General features: G+C 42.4%; 1 protein-coding gene across 6 annotated transcripts in view; it reads left to right on the plus strand.

Annotated features, from left to right (window-relative positions):
* The window catches only part of Kat6b (lysine acetyltransferase 6B), a 171,345-nt gene that overhangs the window by 120,552 nt on the left and 25,605 nt on the right, over positions 1-25,188 (plus strand). For 4 of the 6 annotated variants that reach the window (XM_051142858.1, XM_051142859.1, XM_051142855.1 and 1 more), the window contains exons 4-12: positions 1,141-1,256; positions 1,465-1,546; positions 4,262-4,394; positions 7,082-8,001; positions 8,998-9,119; positions 11,204-11,319; positions 12,626-12,767; positions 15,876-16,037; positions 18,498-18,591. In XM_051142858.1, coding sequence (XP_050998815.1) covers positions 1,141-1,256; positions 1,465-1,546; positions 4,262-4,394; positions 7,082-8,001; positions 8,998-9,119; positions 11,204-11,319; positions 12,626-12,767; positions 15,876-16,037; positions 18,498-18,591 — 1,887 coding nt within the window. The remainder of the gene's footprint in view (positions 1-1,140; positions 1,257-1,464; positions 1,547-4,261; positions 4,395-7,081; positions 8,002-8,997; positions 9,120-11,203; positions 11,320-12,625; positions 12,768-15,875; positions 16,038-18,497; positions 18,592-25,188) is intronic. The other 2 variants (XM_051142860.1, XM_051142861.1) reach the window with 2 other exon arrangements.

Genomic DNA, 25,188 nt, shown 5'->3' on the forward strand with positions numbered 1-25,188 from the left:
TATTTAAACAATGAAGCTGCCAAAGTCAGGAAATTATAAAACAGTTTGGAAATTACAGAATCTGCTTTTTTTATTATCCCTCAGGTTTCCTTTTGCAGCTTGGTTATAAGTTCTCTCACATGGGATTTTCTAATGTTCTTACTATTTAAAGACCAGATTTAAAGAAAGAAATAATAATCAAGTTTGGAGATCTCCTTGGGGTTGTGTGGGAAAGGGCCGTTAGTTTTTTAAATGGAACTGCTTTCCAGAGCCCTCGGCTCACACACTCTCTCTCATGCATGGAGCCCTGCTGTTACAGCTCTGGGGCTTTCCTCACACTGGACATGTAGAGTGTTGCTGGGTAAAACGGTGCCCAGAGTTGTATGGAAAAGCACAATGCTCAAGAAAGTTGAGGCGGTCTGCTGAGTCTTACCTCACTCTGTCTCAGGCCGTCTTCTCTCAAACCCCAGGTTTGTTTCCCCACTTTCAGAATTGAAACTCAGTAACCCAGGAGCTGGGTGCCAGTTGGACATTCTTGGTGTGCTCCAGTAGTGAGTTAATTCACTAAGCCACTTGGAGTTTTAGCACACCAAGGAGCCATGGTTCTTTGTTAAGACAGGAGCTCACTTTATATTGCCAGACTCCTGAATTATGTTATTGCAGGTGTGTACCGCCACTATGCTAAGCTTTTCTTTACCTATCTTTTTAAATTTTTATATGACTTCATCACACAGAGAGCAGTTGTTTGAACTTGGGTACCAATATAGAGTGCAGTATACTCAAGAGCTGTGAACACATGGTGCTTGGTGAAGATGACAGGGCGAACACACACACACACACACACACACACACACACACACACACACACACACACACACACATTGTCCTCAATGTCCTGTAAGACAGACAGTTGGAAGTAGGCTAAACTTCAGGTTGATTGTAGAGAATGCATCACACGGGCATTCTGTACATGCAGGGAAAGAAGGCAGAGACAAAAGAGAGGAAGAAGTCGGGCAGACAGCTGAAGTCTCTGACCTACTTTTTTTCAAAAAGTTCCCAAGGCTCACTGGTCAGCACCAGTGACCATCCATGGAACAAAGGGGATGGGAGTTTTATAAAACTAAGGCCCTTCTGACATAGAGCAACTGCTTTGTATTGCAGGACACCCATCCTGCTTGAAATTTTGCCCTGAATTAACTGCAAATGTGAAGGCCTTGAGGTGGCAGTGCATCGAGTGCAAGACGTGCAGCGCGTGTCGGGTCCAGGGCAAAAATGCAGTGAGTATGCTTCTCACACCCAGCAGCAGGGGGTGTGATCCTGGGACTCGCTTGCTCCGACAGGGTGTTTAAACACTGGTGCTGGCACACCACACCTGGGAAATTGTTGCTTCTTTATTACATCTTACTGTTAACCTGCTAACTTGAGGGTGTTGGTGTTCTACAATTGGTCTCAGTCTCAATTAGTCTCTAATATGTTATATTACAGGATAATATGCTTTTTTGTGATTCCTGTGATAGAGGATTCCATATGGAGTGCTGTGACCCACCACTTTCCAGAATGCCAAAAGGTGAACTTTTAAACCATATTAAAAATGTAGGGCTGGGAGTGTAACTGAGTGGTAGAGCTCTTGCCTAGCGTGTGTGAGGTCCTGATTCAGTTCCCAGCACTGCAAAACAAACAAACAGAATAGGTTTTTACTTACCAGTTAACCTTATTTTGATGTCTGGGAGTTCCCCCTCCTCAACCCTGTGTACTTGTAGGTTGCGAATACAAGAGTATTATAAAATCATTTGGTTTGGGGTGATAGTAATTCAGACCTAGGAAGGAAAAAGACTCTCTTGCCCTCCAACAACTCATGTATTAAGTTTGGATTCTGAGTCAAGAGTTTATAACACTGTATGTATTATCCAATAAGGAAATGAATTCTGTATTTTTAAAATTCATGATGACATTGATGACTTCAGAGTACTTCAACAAGAGGCCATCACTAGATTTTGACTATTGGTTGATGTCTAAATGCATGAACATCTGAATTCTCTGTATCTGGTGTAAAATGGAGTTTTCTTCTGTTTATTTCTGTAAGTCAGCCATGTTCCTGCCCTCCTCATGTTTGCAATATGTGACGCATTTAAAAATGAGCTTGCCTTTTTATCATAGTATTGTATATATTGGCATTGTGGAAGGTACAGAAAATACAAACATAAGAGAAGCATAAAGGGAAAAACAGCCGCCAGTTCTTTCCCTGCCTCTACACGCCCTTTACAGAGGAGCACCCTGCGCACGTGTGTGGAACTTGGCCTTTCCCCTCCTTGGTAATAGATGGTCAGCACTCTCATGTCATCGCTTGCTCTCTTAGACATGACTTTTAAAGAGTCATGTTGAGTACCATAACACAGAGCAGGGGCTCCAGCCTGCCTGTGGGCCATAAGCAGGCTTTTTTGGTACAGCGTTTTAACCTTTGACCGTGTGTCTCCGCGGGGCATGCATGCTTTGATCTGCACCCTCTCACCAGTCCCTGTTGTCACGTTCTAATTTGCTTTAGTCATACGCAGTTGAGGTGCTTCCTGAAGGTATTTGATTTTGCAGCCTCATGGATAAATGAACCATAATTGATTTAATTAACCAATTCTCTGCGGTAGATACTTCAGATGTTTAAGTGTCCCCTAACTCCTGAAGATAAACTCCTAGAGAGGGATTCTCTAACTGGAGGCACTTACTTGAGGCTGTCAGTGTTTACACTGACCAACAATGTGTGAGGACTTACACTCAGGACACTCTTAGCCTAGACATACATTCTATTCCACCTTTTAACATCCTTTTTAAAAATTTGATCTTGTGGCTCATAATATCTTAGATGTGATAAAACTATAGTGTTAATATTTTAAATCAGTTTGATAGTAAGGAAAAAAATCATGTTAGTTTTTTCCCTTTTCATTAAGGAGACCCTGAACTTCTTATATTTGATTATTGGCTATACGGTCATTTATGAAGTACCTATTTTATCCTTTAATCATTTTTTTTCTGTCGAGGTTCAAGTACTTACAGCTTCAGTTTTCATAAATACTAACCAGATTTAGACTCCTGATGTTTGTGACATTTTATTTTTTCACGTAGTATTCTTTGCCTAAGTTTATATGGTTCTATCTACCACCTCCCATGGAAATTACATTTTACTAGAGAGCTGTTTGTGCATTGGATTTAAAAAAAAAAACAAACTTGTTAACATTAGTACACAAACTTTTTATGACTGCTTGTGGTGGCTCACACCTGTGATCCCAGCACTTGGGAGACTGAGGCAGGGAGGGTCTGGATGGAGTTCAGGGCCAGCCTGGGCTACTTGAGATCTTGTCTAATGAAGAGGGAAAGAGAGAGGAGCGAAGCATTGTTGTGAAGAACAGGAAGCAGTTCTTCTCCTTCCAGGGAGCTTACTGAATTATTTCCTCACTTCCCCTCTGATTTGAACTGGGACTTTTTGATATACTAAACTTGTCTAAAATATTCACATCTTTTGCTTTTTTTTTTTTAATTGACCAATTTCCATGTACCAGACATGTAATGTCAATTATTGTAATGCCAGAATACATAAAATTGTTAAGCTTTAATTTTAACATATTTAAACTCATAATAATTTTTAGTGTTGGACATTTCCAAAAGTGATTGATAAAACAAACAAAACTGTTTTCCCTATAGAAGTTCAATAGTCTGATTGAGTAGAAAAATTTTCTCCCAAGTGATAAGAAAGAAATAAAAGACAGTTTCTGATGTGGGTTGGAGAGATGGGTCGGTGGTTAGGAATGCTTTCTGCTTTCCCAGAGGACCAGGCAGCTCACAACTGCCTGTACTGAGTTCTAGGGGATCCAGTGCCTTCTCTAGCCTCCTTAGGCATCCACATATTCTCTCTCCCTCCCTCCCTCCCTCCCCCTCCCTCCCTCCCTCCCTCCCTCCCCCCCTCCCTCCCTCCCTCCCTCCTCTCTCTCTCTCTCTCTCTCTCTCTCTCTCTCTCTCTCTCTCTCTCTAGAGTATGGGGTGGTGAGAGGCTTAGTGCCAAGTAGGGAACAGCGTTAGGGAGGAGCTGTAAGCTAAGGTCAGCCTCCGCTCTCACTGCCCTGGCCAGGCTCTTGGACCTTCAACATTGTCTTTCTGACAACAGGGAGTGACCCACTTTTCTAGAGAACGTTCTGCATGCAGGCGTCCTTGGTCAGGTTACAACTACAGGTTTATATTTAATTTCTTCAACTTAAGTGAAACATTAAAATTTTTTTTCATATATATATTAATTCAGGGATGTGGATTTGCCAAGTCTGCAGACCAAAGAAAAAGGGAAGAAAACTACTTCATGAGAAAGCTGCACAAATAAAACGACGATATGCAAAACCCATTGGACGACCGAAAAATAAATTAAAGCAACGATTGTTGTAGGTTGAGATCTTATTAAAAGAAATCTTTTATGTTGTGCTTTTTTAAATGTAGGTAATTGTAATCCCCTTGGATTTTGTTAGTTTTTTTTAGCATAATTTTTCTAAACTTGATGAGAAATATTTTTCTTTCACATAAACTGTGGCTTTTTCCCCCCAAAATAACATTTATAATTACAGTTGGTATTTTGGGGTCTTCTTGGCAGTAGCTGTGATATGCGCGACGTGGCTCAGGCAGCAAGATGAAGGTGCTGTGAGAACTGCAAACTCCTCAGCCTTTCTTATTGGCTGAGCGCTGGAACAGCTTAATTTTACAAATATTTTCTCAGTTTTTAAAACCAAAGAGTAATTTCTTCGTGTCCATAGGTTCTCTTTTATTATTCCAGATGAAATTAAAAAAATAGATAACCAGCCCTTTTGATGTTCATGTGTTATTGCCGCTCTTTAGATCTCTTTTCCAAAGCAGTAGCTTCTGAGAAACCTGTAAGTGACTGTCCCCTAAGAGGTCAGACAGGTCCATTCAGCAGGTACAGATGTGTGCAGGAATACAGATAAAATATTTTGTAGTGAGCCATAGGTCTACTATGATAGCCCCATTTCCACTTCCTTTTGTTGTGTAATTGTCATTAAAACATAGCTGAAAAAAGGATGAAATGAAAGGAATGTGTTTTTAACCTGTATAGAGTAAAGACTTATCTGTCAGTATTAAGAAACATACAGGGCTGAGCGTGGCGGTGTGCACCTTTAATCCCAACACTCGAGAGGCAAAGGCAGGTGGATCTCTGTGAGTTTGAGACCAGCCTGGTCTACATGGTGAGTTCCAGGACAGCCAGGTCTGTCTTGGGGACTTAAGGACAGGGCCCTGTGCTTTTATAGATAAGTATCTACTCCACCCACCTTGAACAGACACTGTCAATCTTATTTGCAATCTTTTTTTCCCTTATTTAGCCTGAAGTGGTTCACTATGTTATGTGCTCTTAGAAGTCCCTTTGCACATCAGCTTCCAGAGAAGAAACAGAAAGTGCAGGATCCTTTTTAGAGTTTTCTATGAAATTTAATGAAAGCCCTTTAACTGGAAGGGTACACATTTTTAAATGGATTTTTGGTTGTTAATTTCTAGAAACAAATATAAAACACTTACAAATAAGAGTTTTCATTTTAGTTTCATTTGAAGTATAAATTCTGTTTTTTCATTTGTCTTCTGTAGGCATTGTTCTTGAAATGGGACGGGTTCCTCGAGGTCCATTTATAAAATCCAAATTAGGATATAAACTTTTTCAACAAAAGACACAGCTGAAAATTGTACCTGGCACCAATCCTGACTTTTTGTTTGTCCAAAATTGTCCTTTGAGCTCAGGGATTTTTAAGACAGTCCAGGGAGAGATTCTTTTACATGCTTTATAAGCACATTATCCTCTGACCGGTCTGTTCCAGATCCAGTCCAGATGCAGGCTTGTAATGCAGACATTTTAGCTAGGATGAGTAGTTTGTCTGTAACCCTTACTGTGGGTTTATTTGTATTTTTATTATTTGGGGACACCAGAGATCTCCAGTGTTCACCTGATTTGGCTGAAATAGTGTACCAGGCAAGGTTCCTGGCAGTTCCTGGCCACCTCAGGTGAACCTTATAGAAATTGGTTCATTAAATCTTTGTATACAAGATAGACACTAAAGTGTTCTATCTGTCGTGATTTAAGGTATTTTGGCAATTTGTTATCATACCATTTTCAGGCTTCCATTTCTCCATTAGCTTTCAGCTAAATTGATAATGTAGAGCCTCAGCATTGTCATGATCATGTGCAGATGTTTTTATTGTATAAATTTCTCCTGCAACATGGGTAGCTTCCCAAGCCTTGACCTGAGGTGCAGGCAGTCAGCTGACATTCATGTGTTTGTGGAGTGACTGACCGCCACAGCATGGCCAGAACCCAACAGCACACGAAGTGAAATGCCAGTCAGTAGAGGCAGAGATTCTTTCACCACCTGTCTGGTAATGACCATGGTAACTGTGCTGCTTCTCCACCAGACTTCCATGTCATGTCCGACCTGCTGCAGCTTCTCTTTAATCATTTCTTCAGCTTTTTTTTTTTTGTGCAATTGTCCTTTTTCAGCAATATTTTATGCTGTAATTGTCTTCTCTCCTAGGGGAGTATTATTGGCTGCTTATCATCCTTAAGCATAAACTAGGAGAGGGTAACTTTATTTTTATTTTTTAGTAGAAATTTATAGACACACCCAAATTTTACTTCTATAAGTTTTCTAAACAGAGTGAAAAATTGCTAACTAGCAATAAAAATATTCTTCTACTCTGGATTACACATATAACCTACTTCCTCTAATACTTCTTTAAGAAGGTTTCAGGAAGTCATACCTCCTTATAATTATGGAGACTTTGGGTATGTTTTAGTATCTGCAAACCTTGTACTGCACTTGGGTCCCCATGGATTCTCCTAGTACCTGCTGGATGGGCCTGGGAGAATCCTGACACACAAAGTAGGTTCTATTATCTTTTTTTATGCAAGACACACATAGGTGATGGTACATACACAAACCCACTCTTACAGCTGAAATTAATTTTCTTAAGTTCAAGTACATTGACTATGCATCTAGTTTCTATAGATTTGTTATTAGATACCTTTATAATTCTATTATCCAATGCTGATACTATTCTCTAAATTTTTGCCTAGGTCTGTAACCAGTGATGAAGGATCCATGAATGCATTCACAGGAAGGGGGTCACCTGGTAGGGGTCAAAAGACTAAAGTCTGTACCACACCTTCATCTGGTCATGCTGCGTCTGGGAAGGACTCAAGCAGCAGACTGGCTGTTACAGACCCCACCCGGCCTGGTGCCACCACCACCTCTTCCACCTACATTCCTGCCTCTACACTTAAAGTTAACAAGAAAACCAAAGGGCTCATTGACGGCCTTACTAAGTTTTTTACACCATCACCTGATGGTCGCAGATCACGAGGTGAAATAATAGACTTTTCAAAGCACTATCGTCCAAGGAAAAAGGTCTCTCAGAAACAGTCATGCACTTCTCATGTGTTGGCTACAGGTACCACACAAAAGCTAAAACCTCCACCTTCTGCACTTCCGCCCCCATCCCCCATCTCTGGTCAGAGCCCCAGTTCACAAAAGTCCAGCACTTCCACCTCTTCTACCTCTACCCAGAGCTCTTCCGGCCAGTCCAGTGAGCCCTCCTTTAGCAGTCTTACTAACAACAGCCAGCTGAAGGCCCTCTTTGATGGACTTTCTCATATCTATACCACTCAGGGACAGTCCCGAAAAAAGGGACACCCAAGTTATGCACCACCCAAACGCATGCGTCGTAAAACTGAATTCTCTTCCACGGCAAAAGCTAAAGCCCGTTTCTTTGGAAAAAGAGATGTTAGGAGCAGGTTTCTCTCTCGTTCCTCCTCTAGCTGGGGGATGACTAGAGGACATATTTTTAAAGCCATTGCTCACTTCAAGCGAACAACTTTTCTTAAAAAGCACAGGATGCTAGGCAGATTAAAATATAAAGTGACCCCTCAGATGGGGACCCCGTCACCAGGGAAGGGGAGCTTGGCAGACGGAAGGATTAACCCTGATCAGGATGATGGTAAGCAAAAGGTGAAAGCTCCAGCCGAACCTGAGCCCCGCCCCCACCCCCACCCCAAGAGAACCAAGAAATCAACTCCTGTCCGTGACATCGGCTCTAGCTGTTTCTCTGTCCTCTTCACTTTCACACACATGCAGAGACACTTCCGCCTTTTCTAATGCTGACTAAACCTCCAAAGATGGTCTTCCAACTAATCCTCTCCGGCCTCCTATTATTTATTTCCACTCTTAGTGGCACTGGGTATTCCCCTTCCCCTCAGATGCCTTCATAGCATTGCTTCTGGCTTCGTAGTCCGCATGAATAGCCACTGCCATGCTTCTGCCATGTTCTCTCCCATGCCGCCTCTGTAGCCAGTGTCGCCTTTATGTGTGCTGGCTGTGCTTCCAGCCAGTGTTCCAGCTCTGCCTTTCCCTCTGCGCCATTGCTCTCTCATGAGGAAGTTCCTCCTGCTTCCTGTCTCAGCAGAGCCCGAGCTGTGATTCTGTGAAGTGTGCATTGGATTTGAGTGTGTTTGCTTGTGTACCCATCCACCTCAGGAAGGAAACTGATTTCAGAAGTTCATTGAACAAATTGACCCAAGACATTTGTTACCCTTTATCTATCTAACTAAAAGCCAAAATATGTTGTTTGGAAAAATTGGTAGATTTTATGACCTCAAAATTAATGATGGGAATTGCTGTATAACTAGATATAATGTCTAATTTTGATTGAAAAACTGTTTTGCTTTGCATTGTTCTTACTTTCCCTCGTATTTGTTATAAAAAAGATGACACTGATATATAAAAATATATATGTTAAATTGAAAATTTTGTTGTAGTAGGGAAAGAATTACTGCTGATCTGTGAGCAGTGCTGAGCTGTACAAGATTATACCGCTCGGTGGAAAAAGAGATCCCTGATTGCCCACTGTGCTAACTAATTAGGCGCCATTTTGGTAATGTGCACTGGTCAGTGCTTCAAATCAGTGAAAACACTTTCTGCTGGTTTTAAATGACAGATACTGAAATTAAAATAAGCATCAAACAAGAAAATACAGATGTAAATATGATCGGAAACAAGGATGTCGTGACTGAAGAGGATCTGGACGTTTTTAAGCAGGCCCAGGAGCTGTCTTGGGAGGTAAGGCCCAGATCTCAACACAGCACTAAGAATGCGGTGCAGCTTTTGACCTTGGTTGTGACACTGCCGGGTTATCCCCTCAGTGTCCTTTGTGTCCTTAGTGCTTATGCCCATTTATTTTAACTAAAGCAATAACTGTAGAAGTTATCTTTTCTTTTCAGAATAGGAAAAGACTCAGCTGGTCTCACAAAATAGCAGCACTAGTTGTACGGCCATAATAGCAGTTGGCTGGGCATGGTGGCGCACACGTTTAGTCCCAGCGTCCGGGAATCACAGGCCGGCAGAGCCCTGTGAGTTTGAGGCCAGCCTGGTGTACAGAGCAAGTTCCAGGACAGCCAAACCTGTATAGAGAAATACTAATACTAATACTAATACTAATACTACTACTACTAATACTAATGGGGACCTTTGTAGAGAGCTCAGTGGTTAAGAGCACAGGCTGCTCTTCCAGAGGACTCAAGTTCAATCCCCCAACACCCACATGTCTGTAACTCCAGTTCCTGGGGATCTGACACTCTCAGACAGACAGACATACAGGCAAAATACTAATACACATAAAATAAAAATAAACATTGAAAACATGTAAAATAATGACAATAATAGTAGCCGGCGAAATGGCTTAGTGGGTAAGCCTGCCAGTCGCTCCAGAACGTTGCCCTCTGACCTGCCCAGGAGCAAAGCATGTAGGTGCATGCACGTACACACACACAAACAGAAAATTAAGAAGAAGGTGTAGCTTTAAAAAGAAAGTTTCAAAGTTCTGTTCACATTTGGAAAATAACAATTTCAAATTGTAACCAAAAAGCACATCTCTTTTCAGATTACCGATACTCCTGACACAGGTGGCCAGCCATATGAAGATGTGTCAATTTTTAACTTTTTGGCATTAATGAGCTCGGTGTTGTCTTTTATAATCAATTGAAGTCATCTTTATTTTTACTTACTGTATAGTAATTTCTTTAAATGGTTCCACTTACCCTGTCCGCTCGACTTCAGTTGCTGTCAGTAGACATGAAGAAGTAAGGCCTTAGCCTTCTCCGAGGCATACTTACAAGTAATTACAGTGTGTTGCTGTTAGTAGCATTGTGTCCCAGCGTTCCTGTCTGTCCGCTGTGGCCTTCGAGCTTTGTTTTTAGTAGCATCCAGTCATACTAGAGGCTTGTGATGCTTTTGATCTGAAGAGCTAGTGCGGTTTTCATTCCTTACTCTGCCCCGACAGAACGCTGTGCTTATTTTCCTTTAGCTGCGGCAAGTGCCAGGTTTCCTTCCTTATTTGTTCCTTTATGTGTAGGGTGGGGATATTCCTATGTTAAGGGAACTGACAATAGTCACCAACTGAAAGATAGTGCAACTCTAAAGTCTCCTCTTTACAACACAGCAACGCTCAGTTTTAGAATTACAGTAATCTCTTTGGCGAGGGCACACATACCAGTCCCTGTTGCAGACGTGGAGGTCAGAGGACAGTTTACAGGAGTTCTTTCTCCCTTCATGTGAGTTTCAGAAATCAAATTCAGGTTATCAGTCTTGGTGGCAAATATCTTACCTAAGCCAACTCTCCAGCCCCAAAGCTAGAGGGTTTTGTTTAAGAAATACTTCTTTTTGTATGTCAGACAGTGTGCTAGGCACTAAGGCTACCACAGTGACTACTGCAGGCTCGTGTGGCTTGCTTCACAGGAGGAGGAGGAAATAACAGAACTACCTACGTCACAGGGCACAGGTGGTAACTCACAGGCGCTTAAAGATAACTTCCTATGGGAGCAGGCACCGGAGTGTGTGTAGTAGTAGCTGTCCCATCGCTAATCTCAGTTTGAATGCACTACAGTGTGCTGTTATACTCAGTTGTATAGACTTTGGGATGTACCTGCATCACATTTATTACCCATTTTTGGCATATTTGTTAGGATATTATTTTGTATGCCTATGAATTATGTACAAAGATGCTTAATATTTTGTTTTAAAAATTCATAATTAAGATCAATGATATGTTTGGGTAGCCTCAAATGAAAAGAAAAAACACTGTAAATGAAATACTCGTTCTTCTTGGTACTTGTATTTGATCATGATTTATTGTTGTTATTTATCAGAAAATAGAGTGTGAAAGTGGAGTGGAAGACTGTGGTCGGTACCCTTCAGTAATAGAGTTTGGAAAGTATGAAATCCAAACCTGGTACTCCTCGCCTTACCCACAGGAATATGCAAGGTATGGACCTAGCCGGGCAGGCTGTGTGTGAAAGGAAGGGTGACGCTTGCTTAAAGCAGGAATGAACTCTTTTGAGAGTAAACTTGGGATCTGAGGTGTAGCTCAGTTGGGAGAGTGCTCACCTCACATACATGAGGCCTGGGTACCATCACTTAGTACCACGTAAAATAGGTCATGGTGTGCACCCATCACTCAAGCATGTAGGAGGTGGAGGCAGGAAGATAACACGTTGAAGGGTCATCTTAACCTTGTGAAAACTTGTCTCCAGAAAATAATGAATAAATAAACAAACAATTTGGTAGTCAGAAATGTTTGCCATGTGTTTACTTTTGTGGTGTGTTTTTATACTATTAGTGCATATTCCTTCACCCTTAGGAACCACAGGTATTATAAATTTCTCTTTGAGCCAGGAGGCGATGGCGCACGCCTTTAATCCCAGCACTCGGGAGGCAGAGTCAGAGGCAGGTGGCTCTCCGAGGCCAGCCTGGTCTACAAAGTGAGTCCAGGACAGCCAAGGCTACACCGAGAAAACTTGTCTCAAAAACCAAAAAAAGAAAACAAATGTGATTTTTTTTAACTGTCAGCCTGAGTTGACTATTTCATGCCATTAAATGGTGAGGAGAGGGAGGGAGAGTGAGAGTGTTCAGCTTCCGCATTCAGAAGCAGAAATAGAAGCCACCTTTTAGGATCTCTGCCTCATAGATAGCGATATCATTTTAAAAATATAATAAATTCACTTATAAATAAAAGATCTTTATGGATGCAGCACTGTATTATTAACACTATTGGAAATAAGACATTCTGAATTTTGAAAATATGCTTGGTCACTCTGAAGGATAGCATTCTGAATTGTTGATGTTTAGGGTGATAACTCTGGGTCTGAATACCCTGCTTTCCATGGGACCATGTAAATAGATGGTTGATCACAAAGTAAAATCAGAATGCATTATAAATTTTATTTAAAATATTTTAAGGTTTTTATGTTCTTTTATTACTGGGATCCTCTCCACCCCCCACCCCCTCCGCTTGAGAGACAGTGTCTCACTATGTAAGTGCAGCCAGCCTGGAACTAGATGTGTAGACCAGGCTGGTCTCAAGCGCAAAGAGATCCCCTTCACCTCTGATGCCCTGCTGTTGGGGTTAAGGGTGTACACCACCACACCTGGCCTCTCTGTCCTCTTTTGAAATGCTTTCAAAAGAGTTTATAGGTGTTTTATGTCTTAGAGAAAACTGAACAATGTTTAGCTTTTCTCCCTCGAACAGTGTAATCACTCTGACAGATTCTTTGATTTTTAAACTTTGACAGATTACCAAAGCTTTACCTGTGTGAATTCTGTCTTAAATATATGAAGAGTAAAAATATTTTGCTAAGACACTCAAAGAAGTGTGGGTGGTTTCATCCTCCAGCAAATGAAATTTACCGACGGAAAGAGCTTTCAGTATTCGAGGTAAGCACATGAAGACAAAAGCATCATCTTGTCGAACCCTGATGCTCCTGACTGTGACTGCCGGGATGGGTTGTGTGGAAATAGCACAGTGTATATTCAGTCTTGGCATTGGCGTTCACACTGTTCTTTACAATAGCTCCGTGGTTTGGAATACTTACCTAACCAGATTAAGCAACCATTTAGAGTGATGAGGAATTCTTGCTTCATCACATTGACTTTTTGTCTTTTCCTAAACCCTGCTACATCAAAATATTCACCAGTGAATTTATGATCTCCTTGGCTCTTTGTAAATTCCACATTCTTTGGCAGGAGAAATTAGCTTTGTTTAGCCGCTCCAGCCAGTGTCTGGCAGATCCTCACTCTACTGGGGAATTGAGCAGCTGTACGTATCTGCTTAGTACACAAACACCTGTGCTTCCGTCCAGTTCTTGCCAGGGTGGATAAATCCTTCTGGTGAGATCGTAGCTGATGTGGGGGCTCTCCCCAGTCTCTGTGGTAGGCCACCCCTAGAGAACTGTGCTGTTCACAGGAATCCCATGGTATGGTCACATTCTGTCATTGTAGGTTTCTTGAAGACACTTTGTGTTTTCAGAAAGTCTTTGCTTTGTTTTCACTGTTTACCAAGGACTCTCTTGTCTGTCTCGGGTCCTGGTTTAGCTGAGTCAGTTGTACACGGAGGACAGCAAGCCTTCTTTTTGTGGTCTCGTCTGTCCGCAGTATCTCAGTTCCTGCCTTGATTCTCCTCGCTCTAGTCGCACACTTCTGTTGCCTTGCTATGCTGTCTTCTTTGTTGCCATCTTGGTGTGCTTTGCATTTCAGGCTCTCACATCAAGCCTTCCTTCTACAGCAGACATGCTGTCCTCTCTGAAAACAGGGTACTTTAGAGTCTCTTTTTCAGAATGTTCATGCCCACATGTGTCATTCTGCACCACAGTCGCTTTCTTTCTTCTCTGGCCTGAGGTATCTCCATCATGGGGCCTAAGGGGAAGGTGGCAAGTGTCTCACATGAGTTAAGAGCTTCTCAGACAGGTTTAGAGTCACAATTCGGTTTTGTTTTTCCTCCCAAGACTGGTCAGGAAACTCTGGCTATTGTGTATGTTTTTTGGTTTTTTTTTTTGTTTTTTTGTTTTGTTTTGTTTTGTTTTTTTAAGCCCTTTCCTGCTCTTTCTAGCAAATTTGAAGGGCAAATGGAATTGTTTGTGAAGCTTCCTTATTACTTCTTCAAGCCAAGCGTAGGCTTCTCAGCTGAGTACTACTGACATTTACACTGAATAATACATTGCATAGGGGTGGCAGTGTGCGTTCTAAGGTGTTTAGAACATCCTGCCGTCTACCTCTCAGTTGCTGGAGGTGCTGCCACTCCATCCATTCGTGACAACCAAAAATGCCTTCAGTCTTCGCCACACATCCCTGAGCAGAGCGGGGGGGGGGGGGGGGGGGTGCGGTCTGGATATCCCTGCTGTGAGGGAAAGCCAAGCACAAGTTATCTATCCTACTTGGTGTGTTGATGTTGGGGTGCCGATCTGGCAGCCCCTCTGAGGCGCAGTACAGAGCTGGTTCATGCAGCCTTTGATTCGTGTCAGCTGTGCTATTTGCTCCTTTCCTGGTGTCTTGGATGCCTTTCTTCTAACCAAAAGAAAATTGAAATGACTGTTCAATTTTTTTTCCCAGACGGCAAAACACATTGTTTGCCTTAAGTAATTATTAAATAAATCATCGTGAGTAAGCCCTTGTGGTGGAAGCTCTAATACATCAGGAAGTCTTCTTGGGGCAAGATAATCAGTCTTGTTAGGCATGTGTTTGGACAGCACAAAGATGAAAGTGGTCCAGAAGTGGGTTAGTAGTTTATTCATACGCTTAGGATGTGGGATAAGCCCTAAAGCCCTATTCGGCATCTTGAGTAAATATATCAGTTACATAAAGGAAACTTTAGATGTTTTCTGTGACTTAAAACAAGTAAATAATAATCACAGGTTATGGGTTTTGTGAGTCTTTTTTCTGCACCTGTACTTATATTAGACACATCTGGTCAGAGTTCGTTTCAGCATTTTCATTTCTGGTGCACAGATGCACATCTCCATCTTTTTCATATAAAACACAACACCATTTCCAAAAGGACCACACTCTCAAATACATCAAAACTCCCTTTAATTAAAGAGAGAATTGTATCCTCAGTGCCCGCTGCCTGTATTTGATTATGTTGCTATGTGTGGGACTGAGATTCCATCCAAGGGAAATAGTTATATGAAATCTAAAAATAATTTGTGCAGTATAAGAACCTGCATGGTCCACAGGAGACTTGAGAGTAGTCAAGTTCATTGTTAAAGACCTCGGGTTCACAGATACCTATCTCCCCACGAAAGAGTGCCCGGTCTGCTTGGCCCTCTGGCTCAGTGAGTCACTACATTTGATCAAAGAAATTGACGTCTGTGCCTAGCTCCTGTCAGAAGCCGTCAGTATCACAGCTTGAGTCTTTTATTTTGAAGAGAACTAGACTGTAATCATGGTACTTACTATAGGTTGAAATTCATCTCACTCCCTCTGTAAGTATTCCCAATACAGAAATTTTATCTTCTCCAGTTATATTTAAAATGATAGATACTTGGGATAAAACCAAAATGGTGGCCTCTGCTGTTAATCCCTACTTTTGAATCAGAATAACGCAGTTCATTTATTTTATTTTTATTTGAAATCATTTTGAAAATAACATAAGTTTGACATACATGATAACAATTTTTACTTTGTTTCTTTAATTCAGATTTATTTGGCACCAATTTAAAATTAAGAATACATGCCTGATAAATCTTAACTCATAATAAATTGCAAGTGAAATGACTTTTTGCTAACATTGCTGTTTCTTGAATGAGCTGAAGGAGACGGTAGCTGTCTTGAATTTACCTGAGCAAGAGGGAAGGGTGGCTTTCTGATTCTGCAAGTAACAGCTGTTTCCTGGTTAACGCTGTCTTTGTTTAATGGAGTATTTTAATCTTAGAGTCTAGGATTTAGAAATAAAATTATATCTTTTTAAAAATTAAATACAAAAGAAACAAGTTTGTATTCTAGTGATATTTTTATGTTAAATAATGTTGTCTGTTTCTCTTTTGCTAGGTTGATGGGAATATGAGCAAAATTTATTGCCAAAACCTTTGCTTGTTAGCCAAGCTCTTCCTGGACCACAAAACACTGTATTATGATGTCGAGCCATTCCTTTTTTATGTCCTTACAAAAAATGATGAAAAAGGCTGTCATCTGGTTGGATACTTCTCTAAGGTAAAACACAAGCCAGCATGACCTTCATTTTCTTTCTCAAATGTTTTTAGTGGAGCCCAGTTCTTTGAACAGGGCTTTTTTATGACGTTAATTTGAGTAAGTGGCTCATGTTTATGAAAACCTCAGCTTTTTGTTTAGAGCTCATTTGAAAAGACAAAAGCAAAACAAAACAAAATGGTGCTAGGAAGTGTGTAAGGACTCAGCACCATGTGCTTTACTGACTGTGGCCATGTGACAGACATTCAATTACCACATTGTAGACTGCCTAGCACCTTTGATTTCCAAATGTTAAGCTAATTTCTCCTTTTAAGTGTTGTCAACACGAAAACAACACTGGCAATTGATGGCCAAGCTGACAGATGACTGGTTTTCCACTGTTGCCTCTCACAATTGGTAATGTACTTTTAAGGTTCTAAAGCAGTCTTGCCTCTAGCAGTCAACATGGGGAAGACCTTGCGTACTGAGGAGCCGTGGTTCAGAGCTCTGCCTTCAAATTCTTCTGCTCAGAAACTGCTATTGATAACTCATGCAAATGAAAAGAGAACTGTTTTTGAAAGTGTTGGCCAGGTGTTCAACTTTCCTTAGGTGTACAGCTAAGAAAATGGCTCCATAGACAGAAATGGTAATTATCCAGACGCCCAGCAGAAGGATGACTTTTATTGGATCCGCTTTTCTTTAATGGTCATGAAACACTCCATAAAAGTGTTTTTTTTCACAGAGGCTAAAAAAACTAGACTATCTGCCCAGCGTGGTACCATGTGCCTCAGGCAGGGGGTCTGTGGCCAGCCTGCACTGCAGGTGAGAGTGTTGTCATTCGCTAGCCCCCAGTGTCCCCACCCAAGCACACACACCGTCTGCAAGCTTCAGAGATCCTCTGTCTCATCCCTAGGATCATAAGTGTGCAGGAACTTTGCCTGACTTCCATCTCCACCCCTGCGTTTGTTTGATTCATTGATTCAGTGTTGTTTTATTTTTTGAGACAGCATCTCACTATGTAGCCCCGGCTGTGCTGGAACTCAGAAGTCCACCTGCCTCTGCCTCCTGAGTGTGGGATACAGGCTGCGCCACCACACCCGGCTTTCTTCCTCCTCCTCCTTTTTAACATGGTTCTAAAGCTCGTTCTTGTGGAGGCTCACCCTGCACGGCAGCGCGTTACTTACTGGGCTGTCTCCCCAGCCAGGAGCATCTATTTAGAAAGGGGAGAAGGTTGCTGTTGGATTATATTTCAGTGAACTCTTCGGGGTGGGAATAGTCCTGGACAGAGAAAGGATGGCATCAAGGATATAAATCCTCTTTGCCCAGAGTACATCTCTTTTTAGATAGAGTGACCCGTTTATCTTACTTTGTACGGTAAAATTAATTACTTGAGCCCTTACCACTGGCACACACATTCAGTGATGAGCAGTTTATCTTCTAGAGAAAACACGTTCACATTGCTACTTCCTCCTCTTATTTCAGGAGGCCACAGACAGCTACAAATACACAGAAATTGGGGCTCATCTTCTTTCACAGCACAAAGTCCTTAGTTCTGCCCTTTAGACTTTTTTCTCCTAGTCGTTTCCTGTGGTCTTTGAAACCGGTTCATTAAAGATCTGGGTGTTCTGAAGTAATTCTGATGTGCTTCTATTTGTGGTCAGCCTCATTTGTGGTTTATATTTGGCCACAGCACTCTCAGCCTTAGGAGCCGTTTCCAGATCTTCTCTGTGTTGACTTTGGTGGTATCTGTGTACTGTGAATACAATATTGCTGCCCCGATGCTGCACTCCACGAAAATGGCAAAGTCTTTTCATTCTTTGAGCTGTCTCTCTACCCAGACTCCCTCCTGGTTTTAGACTGTCGATAGCATTTTGGTCTCGCTATTGTTCAGAGGCTTTGGGGTTTCTTGTTGTCCTTTTTGTTGTTTGATTTTCCTGGTTTGAGATGCAGATTAATTATTTCTCTAGCTTTTTCCTTTGCCTTCTTATTCACAGGAGAAATGCATTTCTGCACATCTACTCACACGTCTACTATTTCAGTCTCACTGGGGCGTTTGCTGGGAGGCAGAAGACAGCCTGCCATGGCCGAGTGGTAGATTATCATTTAGCAGGGCTGCCCGCCAAATCCTAGCTTACTCCACTGGGTGATTCCGCATGGTGCTTTCTCCGTCGCCCATGTTGTGTGGGCAAGGGAGCAGCCGTCCCCTCCCATGGGTATTGTTTCACTCTGTTCACAGTTCCTAGTTTGTCGTTCGTACTTTATGGTCCTGACTTTGTAGAATAACGATACAGCTGAGAAGCATATCCGGAGTGGATGGCCTGTTGTTAGCTGATGGTTTGATTAGCACACAAGGATTACTGTGGTTGGTCTTGACCCAGCCACTGTTTCACCTCAGTGGACAGTTTTACAAGGACAGTGGCAGGTGCAGGGAATTGCCCACTGCAGCAAAGCGCTGACATATTTGATGTTTTCTCTTTCCCTCAGGAAAAGCTTTGCCAGCAGAAGTATAATGTCTCCTGCATAATGATCATGCCCCAGCACCAAAGGCAAGGATTTGGACGACTTCTCATTGATTTCAGTAAGTGAAGTGCTTGACTTACTCTCATAATAGCTGACGGCTGTTACAGGAAATGGTGCCACATAAAGCTTGATTTAATCTGCTGTGTTGCTATTTGTTTGTTTGTTTGTTTTTTAATCAATAGCCCCTGGGTCTTCTGTTTCTATTTACATGAGTTAGAAGTCCTGAAGTGACAGTATTCCTGCCCACCCAGTTGTTGTACTCTAGGAAACCGAGGCTAGATCTCGCCACAGTTCTCTGCAGGCTCAGAGAGCCATTGCCTTCTGGGTAATGAACTGGTAGACTGGAATTCCATTCCATAGTGCGTGTGCTCACCGGCATCAAATAGATGATTGTTTGTGACTACAGCACAAGGGATCGGTGGCTACAAGGAGTTTTAGCTTTCTAAAATTTTGCCAAATCATCTTTGTGGAACAAAGGAGACCAGCGATATCTCCATTTAGAGAAAAAGAGCCTCTCCACCTGAAGCAAGGCTGCGCTCTGCTGCTCTGCTGCTCTGCTGCTCTCCCTTCTGCTGCCACAGAAGTAATTACAGTGTTTGTATCAAGAAGTTTCTCAAGAAATGCTTGCTTTGTCTGTCCTCTGTATCTTCTGAGCCTCTTTGCTGGCGATAATGCAGTGCTTGTGCTCATTGCTTAGTTGGTTACTTTTTCTTCTTGCTGATGCTATATTGGAAAATTAAATGTAAGGCGGGGGCTGCAGTGGAGTGGAACCCCGTTATCTAGTGAGAGAGCCTGCGAGGACAGGAGTCTAGCTGTGTGATGACCTGTCACCTAGACCCCTGTGAATGTTGATTCTTAGACTGCACTTGCTCTCCTTGTTAGCTGGGTAAAGGAAATTTGCATATATATACAGGAAATATGTACATGTAAATATGTAAATATACTGTGAGGAATATTCCATAAGGAGGTATAGTGACTCTAAGTCTGTATCATAAGATTCTGAAATGTTGACATCTGCAGATCAAATAACTAAAACTTTAGACTGATTTGTATAATTTACTTTTTAAAAAGAAGTATTTTGGGTTGATTGTTTTTATACTTTCAGATAACATTTCCAATTACTAACTTATTTTTCTAGTTGTACTGTTCTCCTGGTCTAGCTATACAGGAGACTAGTTATGGCTCACCATTTTTACTCTACAGATTCCTAATTAGATTTGATACTTGTGTATATAACATGCTCTGATTGCCCTCTCTCCCACCCTCTCTTAATTCCCTCCTCCCCTGTTCATCCCCCTTGCCCAAGACTTACTCTCTCTCCCATATTCATGTCTCTACCTGTGTCCGTCTGGATTTGACCAGGGCCGTCTGTGTGGCGTTAGTGCCTCATGGTGTACAAGTTGGACACACAACTGAAGACACGAGTTCCCTGCTACAATTATTAGTAAAGGCAGAATTATCTGTCTCGTTCTAGAGTCACCATCAGTGAGATGCTCATCTACAATTATGCTTTCTGGTATGCATCACAGTCATGCAGGCCTAAAGCTTGTGACAGTATTCTTGTGCCTCTAGAATAAAAGGACTTTCTAACATACAGTTCCAGGCTACCTTTAAAGCTTTTTGATAATGGTTTCCTTTTTTTCCGGGTCTTAAGAATGCCGCCATTGCTCCATTCTTTTTCTATGCGGACCCTTTCCTGACATGACAACTTCCTCTTTCCTGGTCTGCCTGTTCAAAATCATGCTCATTTGGTAACAAGTCCAGAACCTCTTCTTTTTGATGCTGCCTTCTTAAGTCCTATCTCTTACCCTCTCAGCGTATTCCAACTTGGACCATATCTGCCCTTTGGTGGTTGTCGTCGGTACCATGCTTCCAAGTTACTGTGACCTCCTTGGATAGTTCCCATAACAGTCTGTATTAGATGTGGCTCTGTTGACATGAATCGAATCCCCAAAGTGTTATGAAGATATCTACAGTGATGCCTAACTTACAAAAGAACAACCCAGGTTAGAGACATCCCCTTTAAGTGCTTGAACTTTTCTTTCCTTTGAGACAGGGCTTCCCTTTATAGTTCTGGAATTCACTATGCAGACCAGGCTGGTCTTCACCTCCCAGAGATCTGTCTGCCTCTGCCTCCCACGTGCTAAGATTAGAGGCTGATCACCACCCTGTAATTTCAGACATACATTCAGAGCATGAGAAAAAATTTTGGGCCATTGTGATGAATGCCACCCCCCTGGATATGACCAGGCTTAGAGGTCCTGACGGTCTTGTTGTAGAGCCACTGGCCGTGTCTCCACTGGCGTGCTTAAGTGCCATGATGCAAGATTTCAATATAGTTGAAAGGGAGGCTGGGCCGTGGCTCAGCGGTAGAGCTTTTGCCTAACAAGCACATGGGTCTGGCACTGAAAGGGGTGGGGTACTGAGTAGTTCAAAGGGAATCGTTATTGTCCGCTCACAGTTTTTTAATACTCACAAGAAAATGGGAACGGGTGGAAACCCAATAAAAATTCACTTTAAAACCAGAATTTGTTGGCTGATCATTTTAAAGAAGACAGAGTATGCTGTTGAAAAATTAATAGCATCTCCTTGGGAGTCACTTAAAATAATGGTAGATAAATATCTTTCTAAAACCATTTAGATCCAGTCTTTTACAGAGGGTGGGAGGGAGGGCATGGAGCACATGACCTCTCATCAGTTCTGCCTCATAATTCAGTGCGCTGGGTAGGAAAGATAAGCAGGGGTTGGAAGGTTCTAAAATATACTCTGTTTTGTTAAAGGGGCGTTTGGATGGCTTGGGTTCTGGTGTGTGAGGCTAGCATCTTTTGATCAAGGTTGCATTTTCAGTAGTGAACGATGAAGTAGGGAAGTCCTTGTCAATAGTGATTGCTAATTTAATAAACTGAACCATCATCTAGGCTGAAAGGAAGCTATGGCTGCCAGCCTGCACCTGGACTGTAGCTACGGTCAGGTACAGTATGTTGTCTGGTACAGTAAGAGAAGCGATGGGATTGTCCACAGGAACAAGTGCTGCCCTCAGAAAAAGTTGTCTCTTGATTCTGGGACAGCTTAAGTGGGGTGTGTCAGAGTGAGGTTTCCCAGGAGGCTGTTTGCACAACTTGGCCAGTGACTAAAAGGTACCAGTGCCCAGCCTGCTCATAAAATAACTCACAGGTTTTGTGACTGCCCAGAATGGAACATGGTGCAGGACTTGATACCACATCCTTTTCTCCTGATTCTGAGATTTCCTCTCCCTTCATCAAAAACCTTTAAAGCCCTCCTACACACATGCAGACATGTCAAGACTTCAAAGAAACCCGCATCCCTCCAACCTTGAGCTGTGCTCTGCCTCCCACAGACAAGGAAATGAGCTGTTCTTCCCACGGGGTACAGTGAGGTGCTGGCGAGCTGGAGTGTTCCTTGCTGAGCCCGGCCTGCTCCTAATGTTGGAGCTGTGCGGCAATGCCGTATCTATCTCCCTGGTTCCCTCTTTATTTTGAAAGAAATTTCAGGTTTGAGAGAAAAGTTATAATAATGTGCCTAGAATGTCCATATATTCTTTACCTGAATCCCCTGGGCATTAGTGTTTATTGTGTCCGCTTTTTTTATTCTCACTCTGTGCTCCCAGCTTTGTCTCCTGAGTTGTGGTGAGGGTGAGCTACTTGTGTGCTCATCTATCTTTAAAGATGCTCTTCCCCATGCCCCGCAAACAATCAAGATCAAGAAATCCCCGTTGGCCTGGCACTCTGTATCAGTGCGCATGCTTGCCTCTGATTTCATCCTGCCAGTTTCTCCTGCTGCCTTTTTGAGGAGGGGATATGCCTCAATGTGGGTTCCCACACACATAAGGTTCTGATCTCAACACAGTTGGTCACTGGGTGTCTTGAATTTCTGCGATCTACAGTGGTCTCTGGGTTTGTTTTGATTTTAGGTCTTTGGTCGTTGTTGGGTGTACAGGCATGTTCTGTACAGCACCTGCTCTGGGGCTTCCTGATGTTCCATCATTATTAGATTTGGGCCATAAGCTTTGGGGGGAAGTACCAGAGAAGCTAAGGTGTGTTTCCTTCTCATGCATAAAACACACTTCCAAGTTACAAGGTGGCACCGGGCACACCACCGTCTAATTATTGGCTGGTAAGAAGATACATTGAGATTGTGTAAATACCTGTTTATCCCACTTTTACCTCCTATTTTCATTTATAAGCTTTTTTTTTTTTTTTTTTAAATGTGGCATTTGAAAGCAGGACCTCACATAACCTGGCCTGACCTTTAACTTCTGACCCCCTTCTCCACCTCTTGAGATTGGGGGTGGCAGGTGTGTACCATTATACCCAACTCCATTTATGATTCTTGGGGTTTTTTTAAAGTATTTATTTATTATGTATATAGTGTTCTGCCTGCATGTATACCTGCACACCAGAAGAAGGCACCAGATCTCATTGTAGATGGTTGTGAGCCACTTTGTGGTTGCTGGGAATTGAACTCAGGATCTTTGGCAGAGCAGTCAGTGCTCTTAACCTCTGAGCCATTTCTCCAGCCACACCCCCTCCCCCCCATTTATGATTCTTTTAAAAAAATCTTCACAGGGGCTGGAGAGTTAGGGCCTGGCCATTAAGAACACTGGCTGCTCTTGACAGAAGATCTGAGTTCAGTTCCCAGGGCCCTCATCGCGCCTCACAGCTGTTTGTGAGTTCAGTTCCTTGGGGACCTGGTGCCCTCTTCTGGCTTCTTTGAGCACCAGGAAGTTACAGGGCTTCCATGGTACACACAGAGCAGTACATCCACATTAAAAATAATAAATAAATAAATAAATAAGCAAATAAGCAAATAAATAAATAAATGTATGTTTTAAAAGCTGAAGGGGACTAGAGCTTGGCAGAGGAAGACACTCAACGCCAGCCTCTGGCCCATGTGCACATATACATAAAGAAATGGTTATGCTTATTTCTTTTTCATTTAGCATTTTTCCCCTCCATACTTGTTGTTTTTACTGTTTAAAAAAGAAGAAAAAATATGACCTAATTTTTTTGTTTTTTAACCATATTGAAGTTATGTTTCTCCATTCCCTTGGCCTTCGCCCCAGTCCTCAGTCCTTTCCAGCTGTGCTCTGGTTTCTCCTTCTGTCCTTTCAGTACTAACGAGCATGTAGGTGTGCGCTTTCCTACTTCTTTTTTGCATAAAACGTATCACTATAGCCTTTTGAATTTTATTCTTTTACATTTATTAATCTGTATCAGGAGTTGCTTGATACAAAAATTTTTTTTATTTTTAATTACATGTATGTGTGTGAGCATGTAAACATGAGCTCCCCCAGAGGTGTCCCTTCCACTTCAGGAGCTGGAGTTACAGGGGTTGTGAGCTGCTACTCTACCTGGGTGCTAGAAACTGAACGTGGGTCCTCGGGAAGGAAAGTAGCATCCTTAAAACAAAGCCTGAGCCGTGCTGGGCTCACTTCCCTCATTGCTTATCTGTGTCAGGCCTTAATGATTGGGGTACGTGGCATACCTGAATACTAGTGACTGAAGTGAACACCAGTTTGTTGTCTTGTCAGCCAGCAGTGGCTGTATGTATGCAGCGTATTTGTGTAGCGTATGTTCAGAGTGCATAAGAAATTGAAGTGCTAACAAGACAAGCTGAACGTTGAACTCCAAGCCTAGGGAACTGACGTACTGGAGCATGGCTGCATGAGGAAGTCTGTTAAATGTTTCAGTCACTGCAGACAGATTAAGCCCTCATGGAGTCCCATGCTTAGTAGGGGGTCTGCACTAGAGAAGAGGCTAGCAGAAGTTATTGGGCATGCACTACTAGCTAAACAATAGCCGTGAGGTGGGACAGTCAGGGGTGGTGTGTAGGGAAGCGGGGCTGGGAAGGGGCCTTTGGAGCTCTAGCACTTCAGGGGCTAAGAGTGAATCAGGAAGCAACCAGAAACAGAAACATGGGAGAGGATGGAGTCCAGAAAACAACAGAGACCAGTGTTTTCAGCGCTGACAGCTTTCCTAAAACAGCTGGCATGTCTAAACTACTGCTGTGTGTCACCTGAGTTACACATGTGTACCCAGTTCTCACAGGAAACTATAAGGAAAGTGACTTTGGGAGCACAGGGACGCTAAGACACCCGTCATAGATTCCAGTGTCCCAAAGGGAAAGGTGTAAGAAGTGTACCTGGAGGACTGTGGCTTAAATAGAATTAAAAGAAATGAGATCAGGCCTGGCAAGGTGGCTTAACAGGTAAAAGTGCTTGTTATACAAGCCTGACAGCAAATAAAACAGAGCGGAGAGCTGGGAGGACTGGGTCAGAAAGCTTGCCTATCCAGACCGGGAGCAACATGAGTGTAGGCTTGTTTTAAATTGTAAAGACTAGGGCACTGGTACTCTGGGTGTGTGTGTGTGTGTGTGTGTGTGCACACGCGCTTGTGTGCACATACATGTATGTATATATATATATGTTAGGCAATGCTGAAGAAAACAATAATATCCAAATGCTGTTTTTAATACAAAGTCATATGAGACATTTAGTGAAATTAATTACACTTTCCTAGCTAAAAGACTGAAAACTTACTAACTAGAATTATAGATTCTAGATTCAGCAAGATAGCTAGCTCAGTGGGTGTCAGTGCTTGCTATGTGACCCTGATGACCTGAGTTCAGTCCCAGG

Source organism: Acomys russatus, chromosome 3 (assembly GCF_903995435.1).
Source record: "Acomys russatus chromosome 3, mAcoRus1.1, whole genome shotgun sequence".
Taxonomy (NCBI): domain Eukaryota; kingdom Metazoa; phylum Chordata; class Mammalia; order Rodentia; family Muridae; genus Acomys; species Acomys russatus.